Below are 17,742 nucleotides of genomic sequence, written 5' to 3'. Positions count from 1 at the left end.
AGACCCTGGGTTCAATCCCCAGCACCACATAAAAATAAATGAGCAAATACAATAAAGATTTTAAAAAAATAAAGTATAAAAAGAAGTTTTCCTCTCTCTCCCTGAGAATATTCGTTAAGATATTCCCCTACAGATGTTATTAAGAATCCATCTAAGATATTCCATTTCCACAAGGACCTTCTCCAGGGCTTTCATAAGAGTGATCTAATTAATTCATACTTAAGGTTTCAGTATCTGATGAGATCTTAATATTTTATACTGCTAAATAGTATTTACAGTTTTATTACAAAAGAATGACAAATGAAATCTCCCTCCATATTAGTACCTGATACGGTCAATAACTTCCCCTTTAAACTTTTTTATTCTTTAGCTGCCATGGCAGTATTTTAATAGACCTTTTTTCTTTACTTCCTTTTATTAATAACTCATTTTTTACTGTGCTTTTTTCCTTTTTCTCTTTGAAACTTTATTTTTCCCTTGCTAAAACTGTGTTAAGCACTCACCCCAAGTCTCCTCAGGCTATACAAATCATTTTAAGCAACACCTTAACTTATGAGCCCAAAGGCATTTAATTCAATATTTTTAAATTTTCCTCCTTCCTTCCACCCAAAACTTTTTTTTCCTGTATTTTTATCACTTTTTTCCTCTAAGGAACAAAAATATCTTTATTTCATTAAAAATGGACTATATCATCTTTCATGTCCTTCAGACTCTTGTGCTGTTTTTCATTTCCCTGTGCTTCCAGAATTCTCAATTTCCCTCTACCACACACTCCAATGACCCTTGCCTATGAAACCTACTAAGGGGCTGGGGATGTGGCTCAAGCGGTAGCGCGCTCGCCTGGCATGCGTGCGGCCCGGGTTCGATCCTCAGCACCACATACAAACAAAGATGTTGTGCCCGCCGAAAACTAAAAAATAAATATTAAAAAAAAAAAAAAAAACCTACTAAGGTGTTCAGGGTATCCCTATTTCTAAAAACTCTTAATCAGCTTCTTTCCATCTTTCTCCCCTCACCACCATTTATTGACTCTTTACCTTGTATAATGATATATCTTTAAAACTACCTCTACTGCCTCCCTTCCCATTTTCCCGCTTCTAAGATTGTGCCTTCTATATAGTCCTATCATTCTTCATCCTTCTTGACAAATTTGCAACATCTGGCACTGAAGATGATCATTAAAAACGCTCTATTGCATTGGATTTTCTTATTAGACTTTGATGATTTTTCTTTTTTAATCACCTCTTCTCAATATATTTCAAAAGCTCTTCCACCTATTTTTTATCCTCTTATCATATACAAAATTCTTCTGTCAATGTCCAAGCCGTCTACCACTTAAATACTATCAATTCTTTCTTGTAATATTTACTATTTATTTTTTTAGTTATAGTTGGACACAATACCTTTATTTTATTTGCTTTTATGTGGTGCTGAGGATCGAACCCAGGGCCTTGCACGAGCTAGGCGAGTGCTCTACCGCTGAGCCACAACCCCAGCCCAAATACTGGCAATTCTTCTTTTTTTTTTTAATCTTTATTGTTTAGTTGGAGTTGGACACAATACCTTTATTTTATTTATTTATTTATATGTGGTGCTGAGGATCGAACTCAGCGCCTCACATGTGCTAGGCAACCACCCTACTGCTGGGCCACAATCCCAGCCCCTAAATACTGTCGATTCTTAAAATGCAGTTCTAGTCCAGATTTCAATGTCTAAGACAAGACTGGGAGACACAAATATCTACTTCTAGATATTCTATAGACATTCCAAAATAGAATTCATCTTTTCCCCAAAATTATGTATTTTTATTCATGATGCACTCAAACTAGCAACCTAACAATAGTATACTTTTCTCTCTTTCTGTCTGCTCCTAATATATTCAAGTGGTTACTAGACGCCACTGATTAACAGCTCTCATATCTCTCTATACATATCCATCATCTTCAGTAACTCTTGCCTGGTCTCTCAGAGTGTCCTTGACTTGCATCCTTCTCTCCAATACAATTCACAGTGATATCAGAATGAGCACCCTGAAACATGTGTTTGATCATTTCCTCGGCTTAAAACTATTTAATGATATGCCATCATCTTTGAAATACTCTAGCAGCTCACGTATCTCCTCCATGAAGCCTTTTCTGAACCCACCACTTTGTTAAATCTCCCTTTATGTCACCAACCATACCAAATAATTTATTATACTTTCTAAAATACTAAACTTATTTGTCTATATACCTGCAAATCTTACTAGACTGTGACCCCTAGGGAGGCATTATGTGTTACGTATAACTGAACCTCCCAGAGACTAGTATAGAACCTGGCATGTAAAAGGAACTCGATAATTATTTAATAAGTGAACATTCTATGGTTATCTGTACTCTGAATCTTCTTACTCTACCTTTCTTAAAGATTTTTTTCTCTGCTCTCTTTAACAGAATCATTGAGTTCTCTTTAATTATTATCCCAAGATGGAAGTATCCCATATTGGTATCTCTTTACTAGACCTGTTCTGAGCTCAATATCTGAATATCCAACTCATGACCTTTCTCCATACAGGATTTATTAGTCTTTTTTTTTTTTTGTAACAGGGGCACTTGAACTTGAACTCAGGAGCACTTGAACAATGAGCCACATCCCCAGCCTTATTTTGTATTTTATTTAGAGACAGGATCTCACTGAGTTGCTAAGAGCTTCACTTTTGCTGAGGCTGGCTTTGAACTCACAATCCTCCTTCCTCAGCTTCCTGAAGCACTGTGATTACAGGTAGTGCGCCACCATGCCTGGCTATCATGAAGTCTTATTTAATAAGATATTAAATAAATGTAAAGAAGTCATTATATTCCTATATGGGATCAGTTTAAGCAACCATGCATCAGGGGAAGTGGGCTCCTCTTGGGCTGGTAGGTCAAGGAGACCAGTTGAAGGCTACATAATCTACTTGGCCTTCATTTTCAGGAGGTGAGGAGAATGAATCTCCTGCTTCTACCTCTCTAGCTCCAACCTCAACTCATACCATACTTCTCTATATTGTGTCCCTACTCTAATCTTCTTGGATTAAAAAAAAAAAAAAAACTTTATTCTAACAATAAATGTATTTAATAGTATCCTTAATTAATATTTTTTAAAAATCTTTCTTTTATTGGACACAGTCATATATGCCTGAAAACAGTTACTTGGGAGGCTGAGGTAGGAAGATCACAGGTTCAAGATAGCCCAGCATGGGGCTGGGGATGTGGCTCAAGCAGTAGCGCGCTCGCCTGGCATGCGTGCGGCCCGGGTTCGATCCTCAGCACCACATACAAACAAAGATGTTGTGTCCGCCGAGAACTAAAATAAATAAATAAATAAATATTTAAAAAAAAAAAAAAAAAAAAAAAAAAAAAAAAAAAAAAATAGCCCAGCAACACCCCCATTTAAAAAAACAAAAGAAAGAAATTATATGAAAAATATATAAATAAATTTTGAAAATTCTTTATTTAAATGATTTTACTATGAATAAAATCATAAAAAGTATTCTTCTTTAACCATAAATAAACATACTCTGCTTGTAACTATCTTCATTTTCAGAATATGAGCATAGTACAAAACATTGAATTTGTACAACTGCCTTTTTACCTTTTCCAATTTTTCAGCCACTTTTTCCTTGTATTGTTGGAAAGCTTTACTCAGCTCCTCGGCATTATATAGTGCTTCATTTCTTTGTCGTTCAGCTCTAAAATTTAAAAAGAGATAATAAATACAAGTGAAGAATGCTCTATATTTGAATAGTTAGGTTCCAAAGTAATTTTTTTAAATATCTTTTCCCTTAGTTGTTGATAGATCTTTATTTATTTATACATGGTGCTGAGAATCGAACCCAGTGCTTCACACATGCAAGGCAAGTGCGCTACCGCTGAGCCACCATCCCAGCCCCAAAGTAATTTTTATTTAATTACAAGTAATAATTAGAAGTTTCTTTAATAGTAAAACAGATTATTAGGCTTAACCTGTAAAATGAAGAATGAAGACTATATTATGATCATTTTCATACCCTATCAACATAAAAAATAAAGTATAACACAAAACAAACTCTAAAACATACATAAATTCCTGTATATTGGCAATATTTCCTCTTAAGCTGGAAAAGACAGATTACAGAAGTAGTCTGTTAGATGGTAAATTTTCAATGGTTAGGTATTACAGAACTATTACACTGTTAAAATATTAAAAGTACCAAATAAATTCTGTGACTTGTTCAAATAAATTTCTAAAAGGTATTTTAATAAACAGTAACCTCCACTGTTATAAGATATAAAACTCTAAACAAAAACAACAAAAATAAAATCCAACTATCACCAAGCACTGCTTAAGCCTCACCTTGCTATTTCATCTCTAAGTTAACCATCACCTTTCCTCATATTTCTCAAATTTAACTGAGAATACTGAGATGGAACTTGATCAATATAACCCCCATACCTAAAACATTTTTTTATATTTAAACCTACTCACATCACATTCTTTTGCACGACCTTCCTCTCATCCAAGATGAATTACTCAATCTATACTCTGGATCTTTACTCTTCCCACAAAGGAACTTCCCACTACTCTCTGATTTTCAGTCCTTTCTCTATTGGCTTTTTTTCCCCCATATATAAACAAATTCATGTGAAAGTACCTCGCTTTCTGAACACTTACCTTTTTCCTTGTTTACTTTGTTCAAGTAAGTCTACCTTCAACTTTATACATTCCTCTTTGGACTCTTGCAAACTGTGTTCCTTTTCAATCACCATTTTCTGGCTCTGCTCTAATTTATCTTCTGCCTCTCTACAAAATAAATTTAATTTAATTTTTTTTTTTTGTGTGTGTGTGTGTGTGTGTGGTGCGGGGATCAAACCCAGGGTCTCATGCATGTTTGACAGGCACTCTACTGCTAAGCTGTATCCCCAGTACCATTAAAAAGACTTAAAGTAATTAAAACAGATATGTAAGAATAATGCAACATTAGGAGTTCTATTATTTAAGTCAGAGAGTTAAGAGAAACAAATATGTGAGATAAAGAAAAAGGCATATTCATAACTTGTTAACTAAGAGTTTTATAAGGAACAAAAGAAGGCTTCCATCAAATGAGAAATATATCTGAAGTAAAAGTTCACATTTCGTGGTCATATACTATAAACCATTAGTACATAGCTCAGAAATAAGGATGACCAAGGGGTGGGGGTGGGGAGGGAGGGGGGCAGTGCTAGAAAGTGATATCGGCCAAATGTTACTGTTATATTATGTATGAATATGTAACAAATCTCATCATTATATACAACTATAATACACCAATAAAAAAATGTGGGAGAAAAAGAAAGGATGGTTATTATCACCTCCACATCCAATGATGTTTCTGACAGTGCTACCCAATACAAAATATAAAAGTAAGAAGTACAAATAGTAAGGGGAAAAAACAAAATTTCCTTGATTTCCTGATAATATCATTAACTAACTAGAAAACTAAGGAGAATTAGAATGAAAAACTGTTATAACAACAGTATGTGAAATAGTCCAATTACAAAATAATTACATTATGCAAAAATCAAGCCAGGTGTGGTTGCCTTTAATCCCAGCTACTCAGGAGACTGAGGTAGGAGGACCACTTGGGCCTAGGAGTTTGGGACCACCCTTGACAATATACCAAGAGCCTATATCTTTCTTTTTTTCTTTAATATTTATTTTTTAGTTGTAGTTGGACATAATATCTTTATTTTACTTTTATGTGGTGCTGAGGATTGAACCCAGGGCCTCACACATGCTAGCAGAGCGCTCTACCACTAAGCCACGACCCCAGCCCCAAGAGCCTATTTCTTTAAAAAAAAAAAAAAAAAAATTCAGTAACCTTCCCAAATACTAACAATGAATGAAATGGGAACAAATTCACAATAAACAACATTATAGGAGCTGGGGTTGTGGCTCAGCGATAGGGTGCTCACCTAGCGCGTGTGAGGCCCTGGGTTTGATCCTCAGCACCACATAAAAATAATAAATAAAGGTATTGTGTCCAACTACAACAAAAATATAAATATTTTAAAAAATTATAAAATAGCAAAGAATTGTTTTAAATGTGTTGAAGTTAAATTTTATATATATAAAAACATAAATTATATATATATCTCTACAAAATATATAAAATTTTATATATCAAAGAAAATTACAAAACTGATGAACTTGAAAAACAACTTTAGTATAAATCAGAATCATCTACAGCACTTATTAAAACACAGATTTGGTGGCCCTACCTCCCATGATTTGTGGTTCAGTAAACCTGAGATAGGACCTGAGAATTTATTTCTAACATGTTCCCACATGATGCTAATACTGCTAATCCCAGAACTACACTCTGAGAATCAAACAGCATAATATGCTAATGAGTATGCATGTATTTTCCATTTATCCAAGGTAGAAAAACAAATGATAAAGTACCTGATCTCTTATATTTTATTTCTTGCACTTTATTGAAGCACTGAGTATGTATTACTATACAATGAGAAATGAACTAATTCATATTTAATAAAACCATGTAAATAAACTCCTCAATTTACATTTACTATTTTTTAGTCCCTATATACTACATGTAATCTGCAGTGAAGAGGAGTTATGATTGACTGCAATTCGGTTCACTAAGTTCTAAGATACCTGCACACTACCTGGGACATTTATTATAAATTTATTGGAGGTGGGGGGAGGGACAAGATTTAATAGGATATAACAAAGAAGTGGGAAATGAAAAATCTTAGTTATAAAAAGGTATACTTACCTCAAAACTTTATCTTGAGCTTTAACTTCTGCTTCTAAATTTATAATCTGTTCCTCTAATATTGGGATGTTGGCTGCCTGTTGCTGAGCAGACTCAAGCACTGAAATCTAAGACATAAAACAACTTTTAGAGCACTTTCTCTTATAAAATAATCTATTTGGTCCTTAGTCTTTTCCCTGTCAGATGAGGGGGTTCAACAGAACTCCTCAGTCACTGGTCAAATGTAATGCTATCTTTTCCTTTAATCAACATTTAGATGGGCATGTCATTATTACAAAACAGTCTCAGCATGTGAGGTCTTGCCATTACTCTTAATATCCTCAATATCCCAATATAACTGATTGTATCTGTAGGCAAGCAAGTGGGGAGAAGACTATCTACTGACATCATCTAGAAACAATTTCATATAAATTAGAATATTAAATATAAAACATCAAACCATAAAAAATTGAGTTTCTATGATTTGAAAATTAATTTTAGGGCTGGGATTGTGGCTCAGCAGTAGAGCACTCGCCTAGCATGTGCGAGGCTCCGGGTTCAATCCTCAGCACCACATAAAAATAAATAAAGATATCGTGTCTAACTACAACTAAATAATAAATATTTTCTTAAAAATTAATTTTAAGTAGGCTCAGTAATCACTGTAATCTCAGTGATTCAAGGGGCTGAGGCCAGCCTGGGCAATTTAGTAAGACCACATCTCAAAATAAAAAATAAAAGGCCTTGGTATGTAGCTCCATGATAAAGTGTCCCTGGGTTCAATCCCCAGTACCAAAAGAAAAAAATAAAAATATAAAACAGATATGGATGTAAATCAGTAATAGAGAGGTTCTGAGTTCAATCCCTAATACCAGAAAAACACACACACACACAGAGCAAACAAACCAAAAAACATGTGAACTGCCCTGGAAAAGACAACTTCCCTAAACTATTTTTTAGTCCCTATATACTACATGTAATCTAAAACACAATTTTAAAAATGTTGAGATTACCTATCTTACCACTTAAAACTGTTATGTTTAAGTCCTTTTAAAGAAAAGGTTAAAGTCTTATTAGTTCAGTGGTTAATAAACTCTTTTTTTATTTAGCTGGACAAGGTAATACACACCTAGGACTCTAGGGGATGAGTGAGGCAGGAGGGTTTACAAGTTCGAGGTCAGCCTTAGCAACTTAGCAAGACTGTCTCAAGATAAAAAATAAAAAGGGCTGGGGATATAGTTCAGTGACAAGAGTATCCCTTGGTTAAATGCCCAGTTTGTAAAACAAACAAAACCATCTATATCTCTTTTGAGTTTAAGTAAGCATTTACAAGTTTAAAGAGATTATAGTTGAAGAAAATTAACATTTTTAATAAACAGAAATGGTGAACAGACAAATCACAGAAATCTAAATGGGCAAACAAATATATTGAAAAGATAAGCCTCATAAGAAATCAGGAAAAATGGTCTTTTTACCTCAAGGGGACAAAAAAAAAAATGTAGAATGCAGGAAATGACTAAAAAACACTTGTTCCCTATAATTTGGTCATTCTGCCTCTGGGAATCTATCCCAGAAACAATCCCAAAGACCAATGAAGTTTTATGCTCATTACTACACTATTTTCTCTCTAAGCTGGGAAAAGAACAACATTTTGTCATTTAAAAAAAAATTTTTTTTAGACATTGATGGGCCTTTATTTCGTTCATTTATTTATATGTGGTGCTGAAAATCGAGCCCAGTGCTCCCCACACATGCTAGGCAAGCGCTCTACCACTGAGCTACAGCCCCAGCTCCTTGTCATTTGTCTTTATATTTAAGTAGAAAAGAAAAATACTTTCCCCTAACTCCACTACTTAAAACTATATAGACTACAAAAAAGGATAGATTAGACAGATAGACCATAAAAGTAAATAATGAAAGCCCCATTCTGACCTTTCAGTTCCTCTTGAAGTTACCAATAGACTTTCTATCCTTACATATTTCACATGTATAACTATATACATACAAACATATATTTATGCACTTTTTATAAAAAGCAAAACTGGGAACTTTGTACATATGTTTTGCTCTGTAGTGTTTTTCTATCATTAAATATATGAAGTAATAGATTTTTTTTTTTGAAGAGTTGGGTATGAAACCCAACAATCTCATATATTCAAGGCCAGTGTTCTAACATCAAGCTACTTCCACAGCCTGGATATGTTTTTGAGTGCTGATATTACCCTAAGTGTCTTTATATATGTTATATCATTTGAACCTCCTAATGTTCTGTGTAATTCAAATAACTTTGCCTCTTAGTACTGATATATTTATCTCATTATTTTTAAAAAGATTTTTGTTACAACCCATTTTATAGGCATAACATAATTTACCGTATTTCTAATTTTAGACATCTTAAGTTCTTCGATTTTTTATTAATTATTATTAATTTTTGGAAGCAGGGATTGAAACCAGAGGCACTTAGCCACTGAGCCACATCCCCTTTTTATTTTGATACAGAGTCTTGCTAAGTTGTTTAGGGTCTCACTAAATTGCTGAGGCTAGCTTTGAACTTATGATCCTACTGCCTCAGTCTCCCAAGACACTGGGATTACAAGCATGCACCACTGAGCTCAATCAACTTCTATTTTTTTATAACATCAACCATACAATAAAAATAGGAACCACTTAAATAGGAAAATCATCAACTAAGTTATAGAATAATCACACAATAAAACATAATGCTACCATAAAAATGATCAGTGAAAAAGCTAAGTAAATCCATCAGAAGATGTTCAGATTAGGCTAGGGGAATAGCTCAGTGGTAAAGAGCTTGACTTCTTACTAACATATGTGAGGCCCTGGGTTCATTCCCAGTACCATCAAAAAAAAAAAAAAAAAAAGAAGAAAACAAAAACTCTGACTATACATGAAATAAAAACCATAGGAAAACCCAAAACTATTCAATAAGGGTCTGGATTCAACTATGTAACCAACCAGTAGGGTAATTTCTAGATGGTAGAAACTTTTGAGTGATCTTTCTTCTTCCTTTCTTCTACTCCTTAAAGTTTCAACAATGACAGTGTATTCTCTTTAAAAAGGAAGATAAATAAACTATATTTGTCTTGTATATAAGAAATACAACACTCTGGTAATTCTAAGAGTTGATTTCTCTATATGTAAAAACTATAACTTTCCCTAAATCATTTTAACATATAATTTTCTTTTTTATTTGCAGAGGGATTATTAGGGTTGAACGCAAGAGTCCTCTACAAATGAGCTACATCCCCAGCACTCTTTATTTTGCTCAATAAGTTGCTTATGGCTTCACTAAGTTACTGAGGATGGTCTCAAATTTGTGAACCTCCTGACTCAGCTTTGCAAGATGCTGGGATTACAGGCATGCACCATCGCACCCAGCTAAAATCAATTTCTTAACATATCAGTAGTATCATAATAAAAACTGCTGCATATTAAGGCAATAAAAAGAATATTTTTCAAATATTTTTCAAATAGATGAAAATGATTTCATCTATTTCCTGTTGGCATATTGATCATTTCAAATACATACTTTTGCTTTTGACTGTGTTAATTCAAAGTGGATTGATTCTATTTTAGTCATTAAAGAATGATTCTGTGTGACCAAACAAGCATTTTGTTGCCTAAGTTTATTAAGTTTCTCTCGAAGACTTTTAATTTCTTGATCCACAGGAGATGAAAAAGACATCTGAAAAATAAAAAAGAGCAATCTATTTTTAATTAGTTAAGGACTACATAAAATGAAAAATGATACATAATTAACAAAATTAAAAGCTAAAAAAGAGATAAAATATCTATTGAATACTGATGAAAATACTTGAGACATCATTACTCTCTCTTCTACTGCTTGTAGAAGCATGCATTAAATATGACTTGGAAAACAGTGGATGTTTTGTTAAATTGACTGGTATTATCCAATAAAATTGAAGATGCTAAAATCAACAATCTCTCTCCTGAGTATAAATCTGATAGAAACATTTGCACTTTTGCACCTGAGGATATACAAATACAAATATTCAGAACTACATTGTCCATAAGAGTAAATGAAAAGAACCCAAATGTCGACCAACAAAGAGAAATAACAGATTAAAATATTTTTTGTTCTGTGTATTTTAAAAAATTATAGTTGTAGATGGATAGCATGCCTTTATTTTATTTGTTGATTTTTTTTTTTTTTTTTTTTTTTTTGGTACCAAGGATTGAACTCAGGAGCACTCCACCACTGAGCCATATCCCCAGCCCCATTTTGTATTTTTATTTAGAGACAGGGTCTCACTTAGTTGCTTAGTGCCTTGCTAAATTGCAGAGGTGCTCTGAAATCATGATCCTCTTGTCTCAGCCTCCACAGCTGCTGGGAATACAGGTGTGAGCCACTGCACCCAGCCTTATTTGTTGATTTTTATGTGGTGCTAAGGCTTGAATCCAGTGCCTCACATGAGCCAGGCAAGCGCTCTGCCACTGAGCTACAGCCCCAGCCCTTATTATGTGTATTTTTAATATATTCTTCTTAACAAACATTTTAATTTTCATGGGGGTTGTGATTTTTCAAAACAATATTTGTATTATTTTTTTTGGCAAGGGGACACTGGGGATTGAACCCAGAAATGCTTTACCACTGAGCTACATCCCCAGGCCTTTTTATTTTGTATTTTGATACACAGTCTCACTATACAGCTTAGGGCTTGACAAATTACTAAGACTGGCCTTGAACATGCAATCTTCCTGCCTCAGTCTCCTAAACCATTGGATTTATAGATGTTGCCATCCCACCTCGTTAGTTTTGGTTTCTTTCTTTTTTTTTTTTTTTTTTAGTAATATATTTAAGCAATTCAAAATCAAAACTACAATAGAAAAAGCATACACAGAAGGGGCTGGGGTTATAGGTCAGTGGTAAAGTGCTTGCCTTTCACGGGTGAGGCACTGGGTTTGAACCTCAGCACCACATAAAAATAAATAAAGATATTATGTCCATCTTTTAAAAAAATCTTAAAAAAAAAAATACACAGAAGACTCCAGCTAATCATTAGTAGATAGGTAACCATTTTCATAATTTTCTTATTTAGTACTCTAGTGATTCCACATGCATACACAAGTAATACAAATTACCCACCTACCTTGACTCTTTATGCAAAAATGAGGATATTTTATACGCTATTCTGCACCTTGCAATTTTTACTTGAACAATATATACTGGCAATCTCTCCATAATCAATACTTAGAGAAACTCAAAAAATTTTCCCTTAAATAATAGTTTCCATTGCATGAATGAACCATACTTTATTCAATCACCTATCACTGGGCACTGAAGTTATTTCTAATGACTCATTTTGACTCATTTTGTACTCACACAGATGTACCCATAGGAGAGTTTTGCAGGTAAATATTGCCAAATGCCTCTCCATAAGGATTATATCATTTTGCATTCACACCAGCAATGTATATCCTCCACATATCACCACAAAAGACAGTGTCAAACATCTGGATGTTTAACAATATGATTAGTAACAACTAGTACTAAATTCAGTTTCATTTTGAATTTCTTTTACTGTAAGTGAAATGTAACACCCATCCATTTGCCTGAAGATCATTTGTATTTCCTTTTCCATTCATGTCTTTTGACCACTGGGTTACTATCTTTTTCTTTTCACTTTCAAGGAGCTTTATGTATACTATAGATTAACCCTTTCTCTTTGATAGGTATTACTAAAAGCTTTTTCTTTCCAACTTGTGATCTATCTTTTGATTTTACTTATGGTAAAACATAATGATTATACACATGTAATATATACAGTAAGAATTATCAGTAATTCGAATCAGGATAGGGATCAAAGGTCCTAAAATTACATACTCTTTGTAGACATGGAATTGAATTTATTTTCTGAAATGTAGGCTCAAATAATTTCATTATGCAGCATCCTTACAGAAAAATCTCTCAAAAGAATGGTTTTTTGAAACAGAAAAAGCAAATTTTTATCAAAACATATGATATGTATATGCAACCTTGTCTATGAACATGAATTTTGGGAATGGGGACACGATAAACAGGAAGAAGAGAGGGCAGGTCAGTGAAAGGGTTGAGTAAGAAAAAGAGATACAGTAAAAGAGAGGAACAGATTTCCAGATCAGGAAAAGATTTCTAACATCATTGACAAACTCAGGCATAATGAAAGGAGAATAGTGCCATAGCACCACATAGCACCTGATTCAAGCTAAATTGTGAATATCCGTTAGTTAATTAATAATTGATTATCTGTTATCTATTGGGCATAATACTAAAATCAAGGGAATTATAATTTACTTGAGAAAAGAAGACATTAAACTATAAAAAGGCAACAAATATAGAAGTTTAAAAATAAAGTAATACACCAATATAACTATGTTCTTGTTAGAACATTAAAAAAATGCATTTTTAATTCTTGAACCCTATAGTAAAAAGAGTACAGAAAATTGAACAGGCATTTAAAGAAAACACATTTTAAGTATATAAGTCTAAAACTAAAACTACTTAAGTAGACAATCTAAAAACAATAACCTTATCTCTTGCACTTTTTTGAAATTCAGTACTACTACCAGACATTTTACAAAGTTTTTTATAAGATGAGTAGTTCGAAAGTCCTGGGTGGCTAGGCTGAACAAGATCTTCCAAAATGAGCCTTTCGGTCCTTGAGGGATTAGAGGTATAATCAGAATTTTCACTTGGACTAACACTAGAGACAAAAAAAGAAGTATATTTTAGTTCTTAGATAGTTTAAGTATTCACTACAAATTCCTATAGAATAAATAAGGAAAGAAAAAGAAATAATCAGAAATGATGCTTAAAATTGTATCTATAGTTATAAATGTAAGGCAACATTCCAACTAAATTTTAAATAAACCATAATTAGGCCAAGCGGCACACCCTATAATCTCAGCCACTTGGAAGGCTGAGGCAGAAGGATTATGAATTTGAGGCCAGTCTCATCAACTTAACAAGCCCTCAGAAACTTGGTAAGACCCTGTCTAAACTAAAAAATTTTATTCCCAAATAAACAAATAAATAAACCATAATTAACATTAAACTAGCAATCTATGTACTTCCTGAGTATCTATGCTAAGGTTACTTAGGATTCAAAAAAATGTCACAGCAATGAAAGATTAATATAAAGCTCCAAATATACACTGTATACTTTTTTTTTTTTTTGGCAGTCCTAGGGATTGACAAAGGCACTCCACTACCGAGCTACCTTCCTGGCATTTTTCTTTTTTTTTTTTGAGATAGTGTCTCACTAAATCACCCAAGCTAATCTCAAACTTGCAATCCTCCTGCCTTGGTCATGCACTACTGTGCCTCACCACTCACTATGCCTCACTATTTCATGCTTTTATTCCTAACCCATTACTGTTTTTTTAATATGTAAATTATTCTCTAATATTCCTTTTTTTTCTAAACTGTGAGTTATATTAAAACGCAGAGAAGGGGCTGGGGCTGGGGATGTGGCTCAAGTGGTAGCACGCTCGCCTAGCATGCATACTTGAGGCCCTGGGTTTGATTCTCAGCACCACATAGAAACAAAATAAAGATATTGTATTCACCTAAAATCTAAAAAATAAATACCTAAAAAAAAAATGCATAGGAAATTATATCTTATTCCAGGTATATTAAAAACACAATATATAGGGCTGGGGCTGTAGCTCAGTGGTAGAGCACTTGCCTAGTACACATGAGGCACTGGGTTTGATCCTTGGCACTACATAAAAATAAATAAATAAAAATAAAGATACTGTGTCCATCTACAACTAAAAAAATATTTTTAAAAAAATAATAATAAGGGGTTGGGATTGTGGCTCAGTGGTAGAGCGCTCGCCTAGCATGTGTGGGGCCCTGGGTTCAATTCTCAGCACCACATAAAAATAAATGAATGGAGGAAAGGTATTGTGTCCAACTACAACTAAAAAAATAAATATTTAAAAAATAATAATAATTACATCAATAAAATAAAGATATACAAAAAACAGTTTTATCATTTTAAGAAATCTTTTAAAAACTCACAATACGTAATAATGGAACCTAAACATTCTACATTCATAAATTAAAGTCACACTCTGAATTCTATATGTGATTTTACTTACCTGGATAATTCTTCCCCTAAATTCTGCAAACTCCATTCTGTTATCTTCAGTTCATGTCTTAAGGAAGCAACATTTGCAAGCAAACTTTCTTCTTCATTGTCTTTATTACAGTAGTCTGATGAACTAGATGCCATTTCTTAAAAAAAAAAAATTCTTGTACCTTGCCTGAAAGATTCCGTGGTGTCAGTCAAAAGGTTCTCACAGTAATGGAATTCATTATTTTTCTATTTCGAATGTTGTGAAATCTTTCATGGTGATTTAAAACAAAACAAAAACAATAATAAATTTCTCTGTAAAGTCATGAAAGATAATTCAATATAATCTGAGTGGACTGATTTTTTTATTTTAAGCAGGGTCTAGTCATTACAGTCCCTCTTTTCTAAGCACATTAAGTCTTCTTTTTTTTAAATATGTATTTTTATTTGTTGATGGACCTTTATTTTACTTATTTGTTTACATGTGGTGCTGAGAATCGAACCCAGTACCTCACACACATGCTAAGCAAGCGCTCCACCACTGGGCTACAATCCCAGCCCTTAAGTCTTCTTAATAAGTGCGTAAAATAAGTATTTTTGTTCCACATTAAGGATGAAGAAGGTATAATTCAGAGACAAATTAATTTGCTCAAGGTCACATAAAGAGTGAAACCAAGATTTTAATCCAGGTCAGCAAGATACAAAGACCTTTTAATTACGTTCAACTACTCTTTTCTACTTCTTTTTTTTTTTTTTACTTGTAGATGGACGCATTATCTTTATTTTTATTTATTTATTTTTATGTGGTGCTGAGGATCGAACCCAGGGCCTCAAGTACGTGAGGCAAACGCTCTACCACTGAGCTACAACCACAGCCCCTTTACTTCTTTATTATGTCAATTTCAATATGACGTATTTGAATTTTCATAATCACTGATAAAATGTAATCAGTACAGTCTTTCATATTTTCCTAGAAGGCAATTAATTACCAGATAAAAGTTATCTCCTCCTCCCATTCACAATGGTTATAAAATTTAAATACATACACACAGTCGCATTGACAAGTCATAAACCACAGAGATCAAAATTACATCTGGAAATTCAATTCATACAACTATTAAAGAAAAAGAAACTTATTTCTTCAACTGTTGAGTATTTCTAGGGTTGTGAAACGCTACTAAATTCCGTCACACATAAAAAAAATCATCATAAGACATTTTTATTATTGGAATTATTTAAAATAAAAAACTAAAGCTTTAGAATCCCTACTACTCCTATACATTTTACTGTATAATCTTACAATTCATTCCTGTTTCAGATTCCACTTACCTTCTTCATTGTAGCACCTCTTTTATCACCCTTTTAAAAATTCTGACCACATCCTGAGGTCCAAAAGGCTAGAAGTCCTATGTATTATATTCAAGACTGTACATTACCGTCTTGAATGTACATATAAATGTACATATAAATGATGAATACTAAACTGCCTTTCCTTACCCTCATCCTTCTAAAGTAATATGCTACATTTAATTCCACACTCAAAATCTCTCAGAGATAGGGTGAAAGGTTAAGGGGGGAAAAAAAACTCTCACCTTATTGGAAAAAGTTGGGGCAGGAAATTAAATATTCTCTGTAATCTTAGCAGACAAACTGTTTTTATCCTCCTTCCTCTTTGTTTCCACAAATGTTTCTGTTCAAACTTCCCCAACAAAATTCAATGATCAGGTTTCCATCCTGCTTTATCTAGTCAGCATCTCTAGTCCCCTGTAAAATGGTGGAGACAAAGGTAAAGAAAATTTGGACAAGTTCAAAAAAATGCTGTTTGATGCTGTATTTTTTATTTAAGTCAAGTTTTATGATCAACATCTGTGTATTTCCATATAAGAATTTTCTAAGTTTTTTGGCAATGATTACATTTGATGTTCAAACATTTTCATTTTTCTAGAGGATCATTTACTGTCAAATAAAGATTGTTCCTCACTTCAACTTAACAGTAGTTACAAAAAAAACTTATCTTCATTGCCTGCACGTACGTGGGAGGGTACATCATCCTACCTAGAAGCCCATTCGACGTCATCTTTTAGCCCTAATTAACTGTTTTATAGGTACACACGCATGCCCACCACAGGAAAGGGTATATTTTATACCCCGACAAGAGGAAAGGGAAGGGGGCGGGTAGTCGTCAATTCCAGGAAGGACCAAACTTCTGGGTCCCAGACACTGGCGGGAGCCTCGTCTCGAGCGCCTACTTTATACCCTGTGATTTTGGTAAGATGGGGCTGCAGTCGGAAAAGATTTCCCATTTTGGAAAGAGGTCATCGTTTTGTTATAGTATTATCCTGTCAGGAAAACGCTCAACTTAACATCATTGATCCTAAGTCCACTTGGAAGAAGAGGAGCAAAACTTGACAGCCTCGGATCTCTAGTCAAATCAAACACAACCCTGCACAGCGGCATGCTCAGCAAGAGCGAGGACCCGGGCCTAGCGCGTCCAAGGTGCCCGGAGGGAAACAAAACTGGTTTCCACCCGCCAAGGGGCATTCGCTCACCACCCAAGTCGCAGCTGGGGACAGGCCCACCGCAGGGCCGCGCGACACGTCTGCGCTAGGAGGCCTCGGACCCTCTCCCGGGCCACGGCGTGGAAGCCTCAAACACACCAAAAGGAGAACAAGCGAACCCAAGCGAGTTCGAAGAGCCGCGGGAACCGTTGGGACGCGCCTCCTCGGCCGCAGCCCCGCCCCCCGCGCTGACTCCGCGAGCGTAACGTCGCGGTCGCAGGGCCTGCCGGGGATCGTGGTCAGCTAGAGCCGTAGAGTCCGCTCCCCGTGCTTTCCCGGGACTACATTTCCCACAATTATAGCCAAGACGCCCATTGGTGTGGGGAAG

The 17,742-nt window shown here is 34.4% G+C and overlaps 1 protein-coding gene across 11 annotated transcripts in view; it reads right to left on the bottom strand.

The window, feature by feature from the left end:
- Ccdc18 (coiled-coil domain containing 18) overlaps window positions 1–17,593 on the bottom strand; it is a 102,525-nt gene extending 84,932 nt beyond the window's left edge. For 7 of the 11 annotated variants that reach the window (XM_058585247.1, XM_046461877.2, XM_046461909.2 and 4 more), the window contains exons 1-8: window positions 17,406–17,593; window positions 16,449–16,620; window positions 14,882–15,126; window positions 13,305–13,479; window positions 10,305–10,460; window positions 6,776–6,882; window positions 4,672–4,800; window positions 3,613–3,709 (exon numbers count right to left, since the gene is read on the bottom strand). In XM_058585247.1, the coding sequence (XP_058441230.1) occupies window positions 3,613–3,709; window positions 4,672–4,800; window positions 6,776–6,882; window positions 10,305–10,460; window positions 13,305–13,479; window positions 14,882–15,015 (798 nt within the window). In that variant the 5' untranslated portion in view covers window positions 15,016–15,126; window positions 16,449–16,620; window positions 17,406–17,593. The remainder of the gene's footprint in view (window positions 1–3,612; window positions 3,710–4,671; window positions 4,801–6,775; window positions 6,883–10,304; window positions 10,461–13,304; window positions 13,480–14,881; window positions 15,127–16,448; window positions 16,621–17,405) is intronic. The other 4 variants (XM_046461896.2, XM_058585256.1, XM_058585270.1 and 1 more) reach the window with 4 other exon arrangements.
- Between the last annotated feature and the right edge of the window lie 149 nt (window positions 17,594–17,742).

Source organism: Marmota monax, unplaced genomic scaffold (genome assembly GCF_021218885.2).
Source record: "Marmota monax isolate L192 unplaced genomic scaffold, Marmota_monax_Labrador192_F-V1.1 WCK01_AAM20220418_F8-fsc00070, whole genome shotgun sequence".
In the NCBI taxonomy this organism is placed as follows: Eukaryota; Metazoa; Chordata; class Mammalia; order Rodentia; family Sciuridae; genus Marmota; species Marmota monax.
The sequence above is the reverse complement of the archived record's forward strand: the minus strand, read 5'-3'. Positions and strand labels throughout refer to the sequence as shown.